The sequence below is a fragment of the Alosa sapidissima genome, chromosome 6 (genome assembly GCF_018492685.1).
Source record: "Alosa sapidissima isolate fAloSap1 chromosome 6, fAloSap1.pri, whole genome shotgun sequence".
Classification (NCBI taxonomy): Eukaryota; Metazoa; Chordata; class Actinopteri; order Clupeiformes; family Clupeidae; genus Alosa; species Alosa sapidissima.
In genome coordinates this window covers 11,193,147-11,213,724 of record NC_055962.1, presented here as the reverse complement: position 1 = coordinate 11,213,724, position 20,578 = coordinate 11,193,147, and the positions used below count along the sequence as shown (strand labels likewise).

At 43.4% G+C, this 20,578-nt stretch overlaps 1 protein-coding gene across 5 annotated transcripts in view; it reads right to left on the bottom strand.

The window, feature by feature from the left end:
- The window catches only part of esr2a (estrogen receptor 2a), a 53,822-nt gene extending 45,642 nt beyond the window's left edge, over positions 1-8,180 (bottom strand). Inside the window, exons 1-4 of one of the 5 annotated variants that reach the window (XM_042095798.1) lie at positions 7,872-8,175; positions 5,120-5,258; positions 779-1,455; positions 59-219 (exon numbers count right to left, since the gene is read on the bottom strand). In XM_042095798.1, the coding sequence (XP_041951732.1) occupies positions 59-219; positions 779-1,179 (562 nt within the window). In that variant the 5' untranslated portion in view covers positions 1,180-1,455; positions 5,120-5,258; positions 7,872-8,175. Of the gene's footprint in view, positions 1-58; positions 220-778; positions 1,456-1,663; positions 2,049-5,119; positions 5,259-7,871 lie in introns of those variants that run through there. The other 4 variants (XM_042095800.1, XM_042095801.1, XM_042095797.1 and 1 more) reach the window with 4 other exon arrangements.
- Between the last annotated feature and the right edge of the window lie 12,398 nt (positions 8,181-20,578).

Genomic DNA, 20,578 nt, shown 5'->3' with positions numbered 1-20,578 from the left:
TCCTGCTACCAGCCGCAACAACCACAGTGACAGTGACGGCGGTCAGCATCGTTGTTACCTTGGATACTCCTCTTGAAGAAGGCCTTGCAGCCCTCGCAGGACCAGACGCCATAGTGGTAGCCTGAGGCGTAGTCGCTACAAACGGCACAGAAGTGCATGTCGGCCTTGCCTCCAGCCTGAGCCCGGTCCTCGCAGAGCCCTCGCTTTCCCACCGGCTTCCTGTTTGGGGACACGAGAGAGAGAGAGAGAGGGAGAGAGAATACAACAAACACTCATAAACACTCATAACTCAATCAAACAAATAACCACTGTGCTAAGAGATTAGAAATCAATCGATTTTGGGGGGGGGGGGGGGGGGGCAGGTGCTGTGGTACAGCACTCAGACCACATACGAGTCCACGTGCCCACGTGTCACTTCCCAATCCCACCCCATTTCTCTCTCCAACTCACTTCCTGTCTGTCTCGTTCCTGTCCTATACAATAAAGGCAAAAAGTCCGAAAACTATACTTAAAAAAATCAAAAATCAATTGATTTGAATACAAACAGCAAGCATATCTAATTGAATTAATTAAATGAATGTAAGTATTTACAATTTACCTTTCTATGCAATATCAGTGGGACAGAAGTGAAATGGCTGAACTAATGCATAATAACTACAGCTAGTAATGAAGAACAGAGACATCTCCAGCCCTCCTCCAGATAACAGCGGAAATGGTGTTATTGTGCTATTAATAAATGACTCCTGAGTCAAGTCAGATGAAACAGTTCAGGCCGTACCGGTTCTCCTCTGTAAGCTCTGCCCAGGCCCCATGGGTTGGCCCTCCGTGCTGTCCGAGACGGGACTGCGGCCGGTGCACGGGCAGCGGGGACACGTGTCCGTGGTGCGTGGACGGCGACCAGAAGAGCGTGGGGCTGAGCGACTGGCGCATGGGCGGGCAGTCGGCGATGGAAGGCCCGCCGTAGCCCACGAGGCCAGAGCCGTAGAAGGGCAGCGCGCCAAAGTCGTGGCCCAGCTCCGTGTAGGGCGACGGGATACAGATGGGCTGGCTGTCCAGTGAGGGCAAGGCAGCTGGGGGCGGGCCACTGAAAATGGGGGAGAGCTCGCGGGCGCCAGCCTGGCTGGAGTCCACTTTCTGGAGCTGCAGCAGCGGCCCGTCTCGGTCCGGAGACTGGGTCATGGTGGACGGGACGCGGTGTGTGTGTGTGTCAGTGTGAATGGCTTTAGTGGGCAGGTGGAGGGGGGGGGGTGGATTGAGATAGTTGGGACTTATCACATCCTTACTATCAGCCCTGAACTGGTGTTTATCTTCACAATACTGATTCTGTGCTCCGGTAAGATGATCTTATTTCATTTTTGTGAAAGCACAATACAGTGCTTGCCGAGGGTGAGAGGAAATGGCTTTGATGAGAGATGAAGCACTGATAGTTCACATCACTGACGACGGTCTTCACAGCTAAAGATACAGACAGAGAGAGAGAAAAAACACAAGGGGAAATGGGAGAGAGGGAGAGAGAGAGAGAGAAAGAGACAGAGTGAGACAGGGTGGAAAGAATAAAGGAAAGCATAGCACTTAGTTTGGGTACACCTGGCACATCACAAACGACAAACGACATCATTGCTTTGCTACTTGGCACAGTGAAAATTAAATTCCTCCTACTTACCAACGTGTGACTCGAAAACACAGACTGTGACACAAACCCTCCCTATGATCACCGGCCCCCTCCACGCCTTATGCTACCACTTCGAGTTGGAGGTTCAGGTAGAGGTTGCTAGAGCCTATTTTGAACGATCTTTGGCTGCAAGGCAGCCAATCAGCGTAAAGCTTACTTAATTATTCATGTGGGTGCCAGATAAGCATGAGGGGGCACTAGATATCTGCTAAAGTGGGCCATTTTATTCCCCAGCCTAATTATAGGGTTATAAATGGACTTATAAAATATCATCTGAGCAGACCAAAGTTGCCTTCTATGTTCACATCAGAGAACAAGCTAGAATACTTCATCCATTCTAAGTCATTTTTAAAAATTGGCCACCTCAACCTGTATGTTCTGATCCACTCTGACACAAAGGGTTAAAGTTAATCGTCATGGAGACCACATAGAGTGGAGAGGTCAATAACACAGCACTTTGGCTCGCTTTCAGTTTCAGGGGAACAGGACATCTATGTAACAAACCTGACAAACATTCTGACTGACTGACCCAGACATTGTCTAAGGTTAAAAATTACCCCCACCCAAAAACATTTCCTTGGAGAACCTGAAAGTAGACGGTATGCTGCCATGCAATTATTCTGTTAGAAAGATAGAAGTAAAATAATTGCTTTGGATGGAATTATAGGTCATATAGGGATTGTCAAAGTTTTTTTTTTTTCCCAGTCATCAACTTCATACATTTTTGGTCAGCAATTCTGGGACACCACTCATTTGTGATTTGCACCCCCCGGTAAAAAATGAAAATGCAATATTATACCGCTTTAATCGCCCCTTTCTTCAGTTGAAATGTCTGCACCACATTTTATGTGTAATATTAATCTGACATTCTCTGGAGGTGTGCCAAGTTTTGTGGAAATCTGTCCATAGGGGGTCATACAATAATTTAATTTATGTTTACATTTAGTGACCCCATCACCCTGTAGATGGTGGTGTTGAGCGAAGGGTCGGTGATAGAGTTGATGTTGAAATGTACTTTCTGATGGTGGTATTGAGCAAAGGGGTTGGCGGTGCAGGATGATGTTGAAATGTACTTAATACATTTTTACAAGGCTGACACACTCACACTCTCTCTGTCTCTCACACACACACATAAACACACACACACACACACGCACACACACACACACACACACACACACACACTCATTTACATACACAACAGTTGCAAAAAGATGGATAGAGGATGGAGTAGGAAATGGAGACAAATTGACAAGCGTGATTCATTTTTTGCAGACAGAATGTGCAGGACTGAGAGGCGGTCATATTTTGTACCCCTATATGGTACATCTAGTATAAATACGGCTCAGTCTACTTTGGTCATACAATTATGGTAGTTATCCTCCTCTCAAAGTTAACACAACAAACACATCATCACTTTCATTTTCTTTTTGAGGTGGTATTGAGCCTTTTAAATTCGATGGAACGTCAAAAACTGTAATTAAACAAAGGATGTAGTGAGTGCATTACAACATCCTATTCTGAACTAATCTCCTCACATTACCACGATGCCAAATTAACATGTTATTAAAGATCATCCTACACTAGCCCACCTACTGATCTTTTCAGCCAGGTGACTCAATCCAACTTTGTCATCCTCCTTGAGAAATGTATTTTCTCGTCCTACCTAATCAAGACACAGACCATATAATAGGACTCAGGGATAAATCAAACATTTGCATTCTCTAGTTTTGCTCTATGAGAACTATGAGAACCTTTTTCAGACACATGTTTTTGGCCACACCAGAATCTGATATGCCCTAACAACAAAAAAGGGCATTTTGACTGTATCCTTGGCTCGTGTAAATGTGTCTGAGGTAAGCAAAGATGCTTCTCCTTTTTATAATAAAAACACTTTTTTGTTTTCCAGGCAGACACAACATACTTTATACTGTTGTTGCCTTGGAAACATTCGGCTCCTTTTAAACCCTACACCGAAGACAGCAAATGAAAAGAGCGGAACATGCTCCTTGCCTCTCCCACCACCACCACCAATAGCACATCCAACAAAATGGGTAGACATGCTCCCGATCCTCTGGGACCGCAGACTTTGAGCTGGCAACGCTAGCCCCCTGCTGACCGCTGTCGGAGGGAGAGCCGGGAGAGTGAAGAGGGAGAGGGGAGAAGTAAAAAAAGGAGGGCGAGACAGAGCCGAGAAAGAGAGTGAGAGGGAGGGAAAGAGAGAGAGAGAGAGAGAGAGAGAGAGAGAGAGAGAGAGGGAGAGGACAGAGCCGGAGAAAGTAAGGACAGTCAGCGTCATTCATTCTGCCTGCGCTGTTTTCATTCACAAAAACAACAGCATGACAATAACAACAACAGGTACACAGCCTATTTTTAAAGTTGCAGGGTAGCATCATGGGTAACGATGACTGACTATGGTTCATATCACTTCACATAGGATGAATGGACCACTAGTGCACAGGTGCTCTTATGCAGACTGTATGTTGTTCTTGTTTTTCAGGGGGATACCGAAATGCTCGTGTGCAGCTGACAAAAAATTGACCACCATCACACTGAATGAATGGGTCACTGATTCACATGATTTAGTTTGTGAATATTTTAGTTTGAGATATACTGACATGGGGGAGGGGCCACAGGGACCCAGGTTCGAGTCCGACATGCGTCATCTCCCGATCCCACCCCATCTCTCTCTTCCACCCACTTCCTGTCAGCCTCTTAACTGCTCTATTGCAATAAAGGCAAAAAAGCTCAAAAATAGATTTGAAGAACATGTATTGGGCAGTCTGTTTGAATGCCGACGACCCATCAGTAGAGGCCTTGAGAAAGTGCTTGCTTCTAATACAAATTTCCTATTTATGGCAATGCCATGACTAAGCCAGGTCATAAACTAAGTGGAGTTTAGTGGAGATCTTCAATGAGGTTCTCTAGTAGTCTGTGTCCAAGAAATCAACACTACATTTCAATCTCGAGCATGTGCAACTCTGCCAACACATTTAGGAATAGTTTGAGGAGGACGGAGACTGAGTGGCCTGCCATCTGCAACCAGCCTACACTATCTGACCTTGCCTCATTTACACTTCATGTGGCAAGACTGTTTGACATATTTCCTGAGAAAACATGCATACAATTTTAACATATAAGCGTAACAAAAATAAATCTTGCGCAAATTTTACGCAATGTCATTTAAATTGAAACTACTCTTTGCACATGTCTGAATCATCCTGGATTCACCATCACCGCACCATAGATAGAGCTGGGTGCTACTAGGAATAGACCAGGTAGCACCCAGGTCCATGAGGTCCATAACAAGCAATGGACTGGAGAATAATAGAAAGATATACAGATGACATGATATGCCAGTCAGAAATTTGAAAAACTATTTTTAGATTAAATCACATACAAGGTCTGCTAAAGTGATGCAGAAAAAATGAGTGGGAATAAACTCACTTGTGGCAATACTGCATTTAGCGCACCAGTGGAATTCCAGACAACAACAGTAAAGTGAGTGATCCTTTCACGCCCAGTCTGTCTTCGTGAAAAGCTCTCTCGGTGCTTTTCAGATCGGCCTCCGGCGCTCCTCAAGAGTCTATAAAAGGAGAGCTTGAGAACACTCCGGGAGTTCTTCCCGGGAATTCAACTTCACATGTTCACACCACGCCCCAGTCCGCCCCATCCCACCCCACCACGGCCCAGCCAGCCTCCCTCCGAAGGCTCAGACGTTTTTTCTCGCCTACTGCTCCGAGACGCGGAGGGAGGTTTTCCTCTCCTCTAAGGACCTTGACCGCAGGCTGAATGCCATTCCATCACCTCCCTCTCTCCGTCTCCCCCTCCCTCCCTCCAAATCTCCTCCAGACCCTCTCCCACTTCCATACTATGAGAAAATTCCAGTCCAAATCTGCCAGGAGAAGAGAGAGAGGAAGCGAGAGAGGAAGCGGAGAGGGAGAAGGAGAAGGAGGAGAGAAAGGAACTCCACGGGTTGCCACCACCTTACTCATTCCTCAGAGAGAGGGAGAGAGGAGGGCGGTTATTGCATTTCTATAGCATCTTAACTGAGCATGAGAAGATATAGAATTTGAGAGTCTAGAAGAGGCATGAGTATGCGAGACAGAGCAAAGCTGTGTTACTCCTCTACTCCTACAACCTAAGGGGGTTTCATGCGCGCGTGTGTGCGTGTGTGTGTGTGTGTGGGGGGGGAATGGAGAGAGGAGGGTCTCCCGGCTGGTGGCTTGGGGCCAGCTGCACATGCAGTACCCCGGACCCGACCGGGCTGAGCTCAAGGCCACGGGCCTATCGGCTCCCCCGCTTCGCTCCATTCTGCTTCGCTCCTCTCCTCTCCTCCACACCCCCAGAAAAGAAACAGGATGAGGTGGGAGAAGAGTGCACTTGGTCCATGTGAGAGAAAGGGCCTAAGGCCTGAGAATGGTGAACGGGACTACGGAAGTGCCGAACAACAGAACCACAGGGCTATGGTGGTGGTAGTTGGGAGGATCCTGAGGCTATCCGGGGAAGAACTGGAATATAACCTGATCATGCAGGCTAAGAGACACAGCATCTCTAACACAAGGTCAAATGCTACTGTATGTTGAAAATGACTTACTCAGCACAAACACCATTAACATGGTTCCCTGTCCAGGCAGCATGTAAGGCACAGACACATAAAAAAGCAAGGTGATTCAGATTCATTCAAGGTGATTTTCAATAAGAAGCTTAAAATACTAGAGTTGCAAACTACTGTTACTACTTTTTTTCATCAACATATTGTGAAACGTCACTCTTGGTGCAAAGATCTCAAAAAAGGGAGGAAGAACAAATAATTAAGTGGCCCACAATGGTGAATGTGATATTTGGTAAATATATATTTACAAAGAGACAGAGAGAGAGAAAGAGAGAGGGAGCGCGCGCGAGCTAGAGAGAGAGAAAAATGCACATTTACTTTTAGGGAATCGTCCTTCAGACTATAATTAAGAAACGAACACCCCCACGAATCGAGCGTCTGGCGACTCCCTGCGCAAACGGAATTTGCACCATTTCCGAGCATAACAGAGTCATAAATTAAGATCACTAAGAAATTGGAGTAGGCATATTGCAAAAACAGCTTGGAGACCAATGTCACTCTTGGATGTTCTAAAATTGGCAAATTATATTAAAAACAGATAATGCACCAGATGACATTTATCACTGTTTAAGAACAAGTTGTCCATGCGCCCAGGAAACTCCTAACTACTGTAAATATCTGATCTCCAAATATGTGAAATTCCATGGATAGATGGAATGTATTTACGTACTTTACACAGCAGTAATATACTTCCAATATTTGCAGTAGCCCTAGAGTTATTAACATACACTGTAGCCCTATTTCAATAGTTAACCAGTATAGCAACCCTGCGTAAAACTGCTCAAAGTACACGATGTTAGGCAGAATATAAAACCTCTCAAAGGCATAAGTGGATGGGACGGATTACCGTAGTCAGAGCACGTTCAAAGCGTTCACAGATAAATATATCAGCAGTAATTGATTTTCAGAGACATCAGGCATGCTCACAGTTGTCAAAGCAAGGTACACTCAAGTGCAATTTAAGCGTTATACTGAAGCTGGGTAAGTGTAGCCTAAAACTGCCAGTTTATGAATTGTAACAAATCTGTCAGATCAGTGGTTACTTTAAGTACAAGAAATTCATGTTCAACAAGTGGTTATAACATTTAGAGAACAAAAAACGTAGCCTACTTAACTTGTGTGCTAAATAGTCTACTCTATAACCCGGGGAATTTTGGTGACACAAACGGCACTGTCCCAAAAACTAAACAAACTCAACTCATTGTGTTAGGCAAGAGGTGGCGAGAGCCAATAACGCCCTGTGTCGACAGGCTACGTGATGCAACAAGTTTACCTGGACTTTGCTCTTAAATGGTTTAATATCAAAGGTGACTATATAGGCTACTACAGGCTATTGCTTTATTTAGTCCATATGACGTAGCCTAACTGTTCATTTTCATGATAGCATAATCTAATATTTAGCCTATCGATGCATTGTGAGTCGCTTTGGGCAAAAAACGTCTACCAAAAAAACATTAACTAAACATAAACTATATGCATCGAGAAAGAAGACGACTGCTGTAGGCTATAGGCCTATGTGCCATTTCAAAAAATGGGCTATGCTACGCTATGTCAAGAATAGACGTCAGTGAAATGCGTCCTTACCTGTTAAAACAACGCAGAGACAGCATAACCTCTTCGTGCCCCTCCAAAAGTCGGCCAACTAGGCTACACAAACTTCACACACACCGGTACTTGCACCTTTTCCAGTTTCCCCTAAATCACAAGTACTGTAGCCTACGTATTTTGTGGTAAGCGGAACTACCGTCTGCTCGGGTTAGTTCTGAAAGCCCGATAGAAAAGACTGATGCAAATGAAAACGTCAGGCGCAGTGAGCGACACAGCCTCCTGCCGGAGCGGTTTACAGAACGACCAGCTGCCAGCACCCGCTGTGGCCCAGCCTGCGGGCACAAAACAGTCACATTAAATAGACCTACACAGTCGCCGACGTCAGTAACCACACCCGCATGGTTTCAGCCGGCCCCCAACTTTTCCCATAATGTAAAACAAATAAATGGTAGCTATAGACGTTTACAGTTTAACACACCATAACAGAAAGTTTGAGAGCGGCGATCTCAAGTTTGTGTTGTGTCAACTAGAAACTAGAACAACCACAACAAATTGCTTTCCATGTCAGTGGTAGCCTATGAGCAGACATGGGCAGTATTTCAATTATATGTATTTAAAATACGTAGGCTATTTAATTACTTTAGCGTATTTTGTCATTTGTATTTTGCAAGATTGGAAAAACTCAAATGTAGTTTGTAACAAAATACTTTGAGGGATTGTATTTGAGTATTTCAACTACTTAAATACTTCTCAAATATCTGAATATCAAATATAATGAATCTGGTTTTAAGAATAGGCTGGGTGCCTGGAGATATCCTTTGGGCAATTCCCTATATTCAACTGTAAACATTTCATTAGCTTTTTGGAAGAAAAGCATGAAATGTTGATCCATTTTCCATTTTTCTTACTGTGGTATGCCACATTGTGACCAACTTTCCTCTATTACGATCCCCTCTGAACATATGTAAAGTTGAAAAAAAAAAAAAAGACAAGTCAATTGTGGGAGCCAAAATGGTCAACTTTATCACCCTTCTGTAAGGACAACATGGGGTGTAAACAGAATTTGTTTGTTTATGTCAATTTTTGTCACCCTGTAGACAAAGTCTACAAGACTAAAATTTGAAAACGATACAGATAAGATATGAGGGAGAATATTAGGACCACGGCCTTTGACCCCATGACCTTGATTACCTAATAGCTGATGTTCATTCTTACTACAGGACAGTATTAAAACTTGGATTTGACATGAGGATTTATGTAAAAGGAGTAACATCCACTGAAGTGTCCTGATTTGCAGAAATAATGGAGGAGACGGAGACAAAGACCTCCCGGAGTGGAATTCTCTCCCAAGTTAACTCATTCCGTATATTGGGACACCTTATAGGTTGCTATTCTGTTTATCCCCCATGTTGCCAGTAGGCATGCATTTATAGCACAACAATGGAAATGTAGTTCAGTTCAAAAAAGAGGCCGACCTGTTCAATTTGTTGTACTTCTTTAATTGGTTACGGAAAATGATGGTGGGTTTGCTTTGTTACAGTTGATTCCACTGTTGCAAAGCCTGCTTGTCAGTTCAATCATTGTTTACATTTATACGGGATGGTGATTACATTTTTTACCAGATCTACTTCATAGGTGCCCCAATGTACAAAATGTATAGCCCCCTGCCAGCCAATCAAAAATAGTATTTCTTGTCTCTTGGGGATACATTTTCAACTAGATGTACCGCATAGCGGTACAAAATATGACCGCCGCTCAGTCCTGTACATCCGTTCCGCGAAAATAAATCACACTTCAATTTGTCTCCATATTTTACTCCATCCCCCACTCTTGAAACTTTTGTGTATGCTTGTTTGGCATGCCTGAGTGTGTGTGTGCGGCTGCACAGAAAGTAGCCTACTGGTGCTGAAAAGGTGAATAGATTGTAGAATAGCCAAAGCAGATGTAGCATTGTTATAAAACCTTTAAAATCTCTAAACAATCACAAGTAGGGCAGTTCATCACAGTTCATCCATTGCAACTGGATTGATGAAAGGTCACTTACACCTGTAGGCTACATTGTATTTGGGAAAAGCAAAAGGTATCAGCATAATGTTATTTATTTATTTATTTATTTTTATGTATTTATAAACAAAAACATCTCTGTCAGTTCCATGCCGTTTTCAACAGCTATCAAAAACAAAGGTCATTTTTGGATGGATGGATTTTTTGTGAATGTTTCTTCTTCTACATAAGATTTTAGTCATCTTTAGTTCATGTAATACTTTATTGTCAATGCACAAATTAAGTAACAGTAGTCTGAAACGTTATTGTTAATGCACAAATTAAGTAACAGTAGCCTAGTCTGAAACGAAATGCTGTTTTACATCTAACCAGTGGTGCAAATAACTGACATGTCCAAATGGGCCTTGATGAAATGCGTCGCTAGACTGTTCATACACATTTTAACGGGCCAAAGTTGAAGAGCTTTTGTCCGTTATTGTTAGTGCAAATATAGGCTGATTCGTGTTCCCTTGCATTGTTTAACTGAGGTCCATGGCTAGTCTGGCTTTCATCAGACCAAGCTCAATCTTTTAAGAAATCAAAAAATAAATAGCGGGCAGATCAGGCTGGGTTCACCCAGCCTAGTCCATAGGCACCCGATATTGTTTAATTTTCCGATTGAGATATACACGCTCTGGCTATTCTAAATGCAAAAATGCATCAGGGAGTTATGACAAAACGGTAACTAACAAACTAGATCCTAATAGAAAGCTGTTAGCTTCCCTAAGCTACAGGTAGGATTATAAGGTAGGCCTATTTACAACATACATTGTCAATAGGCTATGCTGGCGACACAAATAAAATCTCCTTTGGAAACCAATGGCTTACGCCTTACAGTATCAAGCGGACTTAAACTGTCATATCGTGGCGAAAAGTTGTAATAAAATTCACGCAGCTCCATGAGTCAAGGAAAGTGCGAATGAAGTAGCCACTTCTAAATGGGACCCTCTACACAGAAGCTTAAGGTGTGTTGCTAAAGCAGCCATAATGAAATGAAGGTGTCATTGTTTGGATACTTCACACACACGTGCTTTTTAATTTCACAGACTACAACTACCAAGCTGTAATCAAAGCACATCGATTCCCCTCTCACACCCTGCACGCACTTAAAACAAAATAAACAGGCGTCTCAGTCTCACGCATGTATAGGCAAAACTGTATCAGACCGGTGTAACGTTGGTAAATCTTCCATTGCACAGAATGATTTTGTAGCACGTGCAATAAATGACAGTCGAAAGATACAAACAGTGCTGCTATACATTTGCTTGGTATAACCGCATTTATAGTTTTCTACAAATGCAATCAATCAAATGCCTCCATCACTCAACCAACGCTAACGGTAACATTACCTAGGTCCTTATTGATATTACAAGATTAACGTACCTGCAGTAAAAACCAAGCATGTCCGATAAACATCCTCAGATTTATTTCGGCTTCAAGAAGAAATGGGAATTACACTTCATGTGAACATCGTCCTATCCTTATTAGATGTTCGCTGCGGTAAATTACAGTCCTTGTAGGAAGCGTCCATTGTTTTTTCCAACCCACTTTTAACTTCCAACAAAATTACGTCTCACTGCAACGATGCGCCATCTAGTGGACAAACGACTACTTCTCGCCAATACTGAAAATGCAGCCATGATGATGATGATGAATATTTATTTTGGCTTTCTTTTAATCCTACTGAATTTGTAATTATGTATCGGCCGTTCTAATACCGATAGTATGTGGGTGCCTGTGTGTGTGCATGTGTATATGTGTGCACCACCATTTACAGGCCAATGAGTGTACAGTCACTAAATGTACACATAACCTAATTTTTTTAGACCCCCCCATGGATGAAATTCTACGAAACTACGAAAGGTGGTGGTCCCCGGGGACGAAATGAAATTTTTCCGTAAAAGTCTAGTGGGGCTACATACCCACCAAATTTCATGTACCCCGGTGGTTCGGTGTCCCGGGTATCAATGACCAAAAATTCAGGGAGTAGATGACGGGAAAAATTCTTGAATTGTGTGCATGTGTGCGTGTACAAATTTATGTTTATGTGTGTGGGTGTGTGTGTGTGTGTGTATGTGCGTGCTTGTGTGTTTGCCTGCGTATGTGTGTTTGTGCATGTGCATGCATGCGTACATATGTCTACTGTGTGAGTATGTGTCATACGTATGATTACTGTAAATGTATGTGTGTGTATCTGTTTATGAACATGTGTGCACATGGAATGGGTTAACATGACCCCTGGAGGCAAACATACAGAAAAAATTGGTCATCCTAGGCCCTACAGTTCTCAAGATATTCACAGAGAACTGTGTCTGCCCTACCCTCCTTTCGGGGGGTCCAGTCCAGCGGGGGGGGGGCTACAGATCAAAACGAAGAATGACGGTTCCATGCTATCCATGTGGGGGTACATGCCCACCAAGTTTTGTGTACCCCGGTCTTTCAGTGTCCCGGGAATCCTTGTTGGTGTACGTCACTAAATGTACACATAAATTATTTTATTGTAAGGCCCCCCATGAACGAAAGTACACAAAACTTGGCATGCATTCGGAGGGTGTCATAATGATCCTACACTTTTAATTTTGTGCAGTTTTGACCTTGTCAGCCAGAGATATTGTGATGAAAATACCTAATTTTTTGCTTTTTAATTTTTAACTAGGTGGCGCTATACATGAAATAAGTGGTAATGTGATGGGTTGACATGCCCCCTAAAGACCAACATACATAAAAAAGGTGGACCTCCTAGGCCCTACGGTTCTCGAGATATTCACAGAAAACTGTCTCCGGCCACCTACAGGCCAGTTGGTGTATAGTAACATAAATTAATTTATTGTGTGGCCCCCCATGAACGGAATTCCACAAAACTTGGCGTGCATACAGAGGGTGTCATAATGATCCTACACTTCCAATTTCGTGCAGTTTTGACTATGTTAGGTCACAGATACCTTCGATTACAACACCTCATTTTTACTTTTTTGTGTTTAACTAGGTGGCGCTATACATGAAATGAGTGGTTATGGAATGGGTTGACATGGCCCCTTGAGATCAACATAGAAAAAAAAAAATGGTCCTCCTAAACCCTACGGTTTTCGAGATATTCACAGAAAACTGTGTCTGCCCTACCCTCCTTTCGGGGGGTCCAGTCCAGCGGGGGGGCTACAGATCAAAACGAAAAACGATGGTTCCATGCTATCCATGTGGGGTTACATGCCCACCAAGTTTCGTGTACCCCGGTCTTTCAGTGTCCCGGGAATCATTGACGGAAATTTGGGCATGCGAAAAAGAAAAAAAAAAAAAACAATCTGACTAAACCTATATGACCGCCGCTTCGCTGCGCGGCGGTCATAATAACTGCACTATATTCAATGTATAATGCCTGTGGATAACACCTTTGTCCTTGTAATGAGTTCCTCCTATATGTGTCCCTAATGCAAAAAATTTCTTGTGCTCCTCAATGCATTCTTTTTCTTATGGTCCTCTTACTATAATAGTTTCCGTGTAGTCATGCATAGCTTATTTCATTTCATCAACTGTATTCAAAGTGTATCACACTTTCATTCAAAGCGACCTCTACTGCAGTGCGAATTTGGATTTTCATCAAAGTGTGTGCTTCCTAATAGGGCTACTCGATTACGGCAAAAATCACAATCATGATTATTAAAGGTCAATATACTGAGATCATGATTATAACTCATGATTATAACTTATAACTGAAAAACAAATAAAAAATATATATCATGCATGCATGCAACAGTTAGATTTATGACAAGACAAAACAAGAGCATTTTTGCAAAACAGAATGCAGCAAAATAATCATAATTGACGATTAAACGATTAATTTGATTAATTGCAGTCCTATTCTCTATGTGCCAGATTAATTTGATTAATTGCAGTCCTACTCCCTATCTACCCTGGAAATCCAGAGTTCTCGCGAGAGCACAATGGAATTGTCTCTGCGAGACACTCTGGCAATGAGCAATGATGCACGTAACTTTTTCCCCAATATTCCGGGGAACCAGCTAAACTGATCGAAGTCCGACATCATTCAGAGTAAACATGGTCTACTGCAGGGGTGGCAAACTCATTTTGGTTCAGGGGCCACATACAGCCCATCTGATCTCAAGGGGCCCGGACCAGTGAAATAATTGCAAAATAACCTTTGTCAACTCCAAATCTGTAGCTTTGTTTTTTCAGTAGGCTATGCTTTATCCTTCAGCCAGTTTTGGAGCCTACATAATCACTGCGCACAAGGAATCTATATTGGATTATTACACATTTTTTTCACAGAGGCCAGTGGAATTGAAATAAAATGCATTTCACTCTCATACTAAGCGCTTTCAGACATACGTGTAAGACCGGAGGTTCTGCCGATGTTAAACGGTGGGGCCGTATATCTGAACAACATAACCGGTCATATGGAAGTCCGAATTTAGCCGGTTGTTCTACTACTCCCCCCCTAGTATTTCCTCCAGACATTATGTAAATGTGCTGTGTCTGAACGAGGCGTAGAACATGCGGTTAAAATTCACACCTAGTGAGAGGGCGTGTTGGTGACGTTTCTTTCGTGCGTCCATGTGGTTAGATCTGACTTAAATGCCAGGGTTATGATGGAGTGGCGTCCAGAAAATCTCCGACCTGGAAAGATGCAGACATCACAGAGCTACTGTCCATGAGGGCATACAACATTTTGATAGAACACATGAAGGGAACGGCACGTTGTAGCCTACAACTGCATGGCAAGGCCAAACAAATTCAAAAGACTGCGAGATAAGCAGAAGGCGCTGAAAAGGCAGTAGCCTAAAGCGACGTCGTTGACGACAATAACAGGAGTATTTAATAAATTGTTAGCCAACACGGTTTTCTGTTCATTGATAGCCTTCTCATGACCTGCTGAGCTCGCAGATATTTGTTGAGCATATATGCCTAGAGAAAATGAAAACGAAGAAAACCCAACTTTGTTCCAAGCACCTTACGTAAATGCAATAGACACATGGGGAGAGGATGCTTTTGGAAAAAATAAACCATGAAAAAACGAACAACTTCACTGTTATGTTAGTATTTTGTTTGTTGCTTAAAAACGTTGTATGATGGCCTTTAAGTCTTGAGTTAGCCTGGTGAATTGGCTGGTAGCCTACCATAAAGTTTGTGCATGCTCTCTCTCTCCAACGCAAACCAGATTTGGGGTTCTATAGCCAAGTAATTCTGGTACATAACGTTGAAAACAGATAAATGTGTTTATTAGAAGCACACATACAAATACTGTAGGTCAATTTCAAGTGCGCACTTACGTGACTAGCCTACTCCAAGTATTAGCCTACGCACAATAGATTTCTCTTCTTTAGCCTACATAATGCATAGGCTACACTTTGTAAACAAAAAGCAGCTGTGACAGGCAGCGGCCGCATATATTCTGCGTCATGTCTCGCATCTTGTGAACTCTACAAGCCCCCACCCCTCACTCGACAACCACACGGAGATTCTGTAATGTGCGTGTATGTCGTTCACACATAGGCCTACGTCCGTATAAGGTCAGTATATGGTCAGCAGGTTAGCATGATATCTGAATCATCCGAAGGGTAGGACCTCCGTTTGACAAACCTCCGCATATACTCCGGAGGTTATATCTGAAAGCGCTTAGGGTCCGGTGCCATGTGCTCCTTTGTTTGTTCCCCATGAGCTTTGTGTTTACCTGCCTGTCACCTGTCTTTGTCTCCGCCCCATCTCCTTATTTCGTCTGTGCTTCATTTTCCCTCTGTTTCTGTTTCCACACCTGTTCCCCGTTATTGTCTTGTTGGTCTCATCCAGTCCTCTGTTAATTAGTCTGTTAGTTTAATTATGGTTTCCACCTGTCTTGTTTTACCTTGATCACTGTCCACCTGTGCTCTGTTACCCCTGTGTATGTAAACCCTCTGTCTCCTCTCAGTCTTTGTCGGTTATTAGTCTTATTGTGATGTTGTTTCGTGGTTTGCTGTAGTGTGCCGTCGTATGCCGTCGTATTAAAGATTCCTGTAAAGTGTATCTCGATCTCAATTTGCCCTGCGCCTCGGTCCAGCTCTCCACACTGCAACCGTGACAGAATAACCGACCGACAAACATGGAAGAAGGCAAGTTTTTTGATTTTGAGTCCAACTTGCCACTGCACCTAATGCCCTGGGAGCTGTTCTGGGAGGATGAAGAGGAGGGGGAAACCACTGAGGATGACTGGTCCTCTGAGGAGGATGGACCAGGTCCCTCTCCAGTCCCAGCTCCCCAACGCCCTGGGCCAGCAGTTCTTCCGGTAACTCCAGTTCCAGTCCCGATTCCGGCTCCAGTCCAGATTCCGGTTCTGGCTCCAGTCCAGATTCCGGTTCCAGCTCCATCTCCAGCCCCCGGTCAGGCTCCTGTGCCGGCTCATGCTCCGACTCCTGATCCTGCTCAGACTCCAGCCCTGAGTCCTGCTCCGGCTCCTGCTCCAGCTCCCGCTCCGGCTCCTGCTCCCGCTCCCGCTCTGGCTCCGGAGCCGACTCCCGCTCCGGATCCGGCTCGGGCTCCCGATCCAGCTCCGACTCAGGCTTCAGCTCTGACCGGCCCGTCCGCCTGACCCCCAGTCCTCTGTTAATTATTCTGTTAGTTTAATTATGGTTTCCACCTGTCTTGTTTTACCTTGATCATTGTCCACCTGTGCCCTGTTACCCCTGTGTATGTAAACCCTCTGTCTCTTCTCAGTCTTTGGTTATTAGTCTTATTGTGATGTTGTTTCGTGGTTTGCTGTAGTGTGCCTTCGTATTAAAGATTCCTGTTTTCACTAAGTGTATCTCGATCTCAACTTGCCCTGCGCCTCGGTCCAGCTCTCCACACTGCAACCGTGACACATACACAACTGGTTTATTTTTATATAGTTGAGTGGATACAGTTTTAAACCTGACCACCTGAACCAACTCGCTAAACTCAAGTGTGAGCTATGAAGAAAGTAAACAGTCTACATTAAAAATGCAAATGTACAATATTCATCTGCCTTCATGCTGATTAACCTCTCTCCCCCCGCTTTCTCTCACTGAAGTCTTTTGGCTGCTGCTGGCTCCTGAAACTTGGCATCTTTTAGTCTTCACAAGGGCATCAATATCAGGTTTAAAATCCTGAGTAGCACATTTCACAATGTCATTCAAGTGTAGGCCTACGTTTGAAACCTGTTATGTAATATGTAAGGTAGGCTAATGTTAATAACAGAGAACTCCTGTTCAAAGATAGGTAGTCCTAAACATGGATAAAACCTTAGCAGCCAGGGATGTTAATTTGGAGTACCCTGGCAATATTGATATAATGTGTCTAAGGCCACCGACGCTGCTCATATCGGAATCACATTGCAAGTCAATTATCTCGAGTTAGATGTCAGTGGGCATATCAGAAGCCTTGACTGTAAATGGCAAGAGAAAAAAGGCAAATTCGTTCTCAAGTTCATTGAAAACCTGAAATCTGATCAGATCTAAGCCCACTCTGCTACCAGTCTCCATTGATGGGGTCAATGTCGAGGGGGTAAGCACCTACAAGTACCTGGGTCTCCTCCTGGACAATAAACTGGACTGGTCAGCCAACACTGACGCACTCTACAAGAAAGGACAGAGCAGGCTGTACTTCCTAAGGAGGCTGCGCTCCATCAATGTGTGCAGCAAGCTCCTCAGGATGTTCTACCAGTCTGTTGTTGCCAGCGTCCTCTTCTATGCAGTGGTATGTTGGGGAGGAAGCACAAAGAAGAAGGATGCGGGGCGACTTAACAGGCTGGTAAGGAAAGCTGGCTCTGTAGTGGGAGCTGAACTAGAGTGCATCACTTCAATATCTGACAAAAGGACCCTGAACAAACTGATCAACATCTTGGACAATGAGTGTCATCCACTCCACAGCACTATTGTTAAGCAGAAGAGCCTGATCAGCTGGAGACTTCGCTCACTGCCTTGCATAACAGACAGACTGAGGAAGTCATTCATCCCCACGGCCATTGAACTGTTTAATGCATCACTTAAGGGAAGAGGAGAAATAGACTTCTCCGCATAGTCTGTCTGCCTCTTCACCACCTCCAATGTCCTGAACTGTCTGTCCACTAGTCACTTTACATTTGTCTTCTGCCTCACTGTTTGCGTGCTGTATTAGCACACATGCACAACCCCTCCCTCCATGCCACATACCTTTCTTAATATAGTTATTTATATATAGATATATATAGACTTTATTCTTGCACTGTTGCACTGTTTGACTTACTCATTTGCACCATCACCATGACACTCATTCACACAGAGCACCTTACCTTATCTTATGCACTGAGAACCACAGGCTCAGTCCCTGCTTCAGTCATTGCAAGCGCACCTGATTGATTATTCACCCACACTATGTGGATACTGTTTTTTAGAATTGATTTTGATTAAGTTTTATTTAGTATAATTTGTATTTTGTATATTTAGTATATTCTTTATCTTCTACAGTCCTTATTGCTTAGTTGTGTTTTTTTTATATTATATACTTTTAATTACTTTTTCTGCTGTATTGAATGTTTGTGTGTGTTGTCTGTATGATACTGTGCCCTCGAATTTCCCCTAGGGATCAATAAAGTATATATATATATATATACGACAGGATAACAGCTGCCGGAGTTCGAGCGGAGATATCTGATCCAGCATTATCCTTGTCTTTGTACTGATCCAGCATTAGGCCTATGTCCAGTCGCACGCATATCTGTGAGACATGGGAAATGAGAGGTGTCACCGATAGCTGTGTCTCCCAGAGTGACAGTTTCGACTTGAATGCGCGTATGCTATCGTAAAACTGAGTGACAACTTTTTTGGCTGCTCCTAGCGGCTGAATTGAGCATTTCGGTTATTTCTTTGAAAACTCACAACTCCTCACTGAATGGGCTAGAGATTTACTTTTTTTCTGACAACCTCAGAAATGTATTCTCTACAAGAGAGGGGCCGTATGTTTGACACCCCTGGTCTAGTGTTATCCAATTGTGTGCAGTGAGATTTTTAAATGCATGCTTGTTGCTGCCCCTCGAGTTGGGCCATTACATTGTTCGTGGCCAGACCCTTTATCTTTCTAGATTACCAGGGTCTGGATTTTCCAGGCTACTCCGTGCCAGATTAATTGCAGTCCTATTCCCTATGTGCCAACGGCATGACCTGGTGTTGTTATTACTTTGTGCTGCCAGTTGATATAAATAATGTGACTCAGGTGGGACATCAATTCCCCAATGCAGCTGAGATCTTCTCCTTTTCTACTGGACCTGAAAATGCAAGATCACATGGGTCTGTATCAGCGATAGCTGGGATACGTCACTTCTGTTGATGTTCAAACAAAACAGAGGGCTAGCTCGCTACTCCCTCCTCCTCCCTCCCGTGCAATTAAAACTCTCCTAAACGCGCATCTCGTCGCATCTCGTTTATTTACTGTATTATAGTCTACTTATCAAGCATTCACTAGGACTTCTTATCACTCTAGTATCACTCTTTAACCCACCTGCATCTGTTTTTGATTATGAATAAATTGCAAACACTTAATTTCAACATTTATTTATTTATTTAACCTAGTTACTCTGCTCGCTCCCACTTCCAATCAATTTTTTTTTATATAGGCTACTGTATATCATGAAACACGTTTCTTTGAGTCATGCCTTTTTATTTGGGAGACTGCAACATACTTCTGTCCGCTAAAACACTTTCATTATTGCTGCGCAAGATCTGGTTAAGCCGTACACGCGCTGTCTGTCTCTTGTCTCTCCAGCAAAACTCTGCACACATAAAACCAGAATAGGCTATTGAAACATCAACATATTTTTCTTTAGCCTGTATGTTTTTTTTATTTGGGAGACTTTCCAAGAAACGTCCGTCTGCTAAAACACTTTGGATACCAGTGCACGTTGGCGCAATTACTGTAGGCTACTGTACGCGCGCTATAGCTTGCTCGTTGTCTGTCCAGCTGCACGGGAGGTTTAGACACAATTCAGATACAGTTCAGAACGATGTATATGAAATATATTTTGGGGGAAACGTGTTGCTTCTGGTAATTTGACGTTAGCAGTTGTGTTGTCATGCTGAAAGTGCTATATTTTTCAGAGACAGTGTAGTTTTCTTTCCGGTATGGCGTACCCTCTCCAAATATTTTAGTGGTACTCCGTACCGGCCAGTACCGGCTTACTTTCACCTAAGCCTGGGTAAGTTAACTCAGAGTAAGTGGTAAACCTCCTAATAGAAGAGCTGTATGGCTTCATTCTCCTAAAAAAAACTATGGGATAGGGCTCTTGTTGTAGGAGCTTTACCACTTAGTTTGAGTAAACTTACCCAGGTTTGTCACTAAACCACGTACTTGGAATACCCCCCAGACCAATGAAAAACACTGCATGACTGACTCAATAACCTCCATAACCATTGCACGGCCCTGTAATAAAGGTTTTTCTAAACTTATGCTAAAAATGATGTCATGAGCAAGCAACTTTCAGTTGCACAGGAGGGAAGTACCTAAACATGTTGTCTGAATAGCTCAAAAGCAATTTGGGGGAGAGCCCATGGGAGAAAAACAAATGAAGTGATGTTTTATTGGATTGGAAGGAACTATGTCGGAAATCTGCACTCAAACTCAACTCTGCACAAACTCAATTTTCTGGGCACGGCTACCAGACAAGTTATCGTGTTTCAGCCTGTTGCTCAACATCACGTCTATGTCACCATACCAATCTTGAG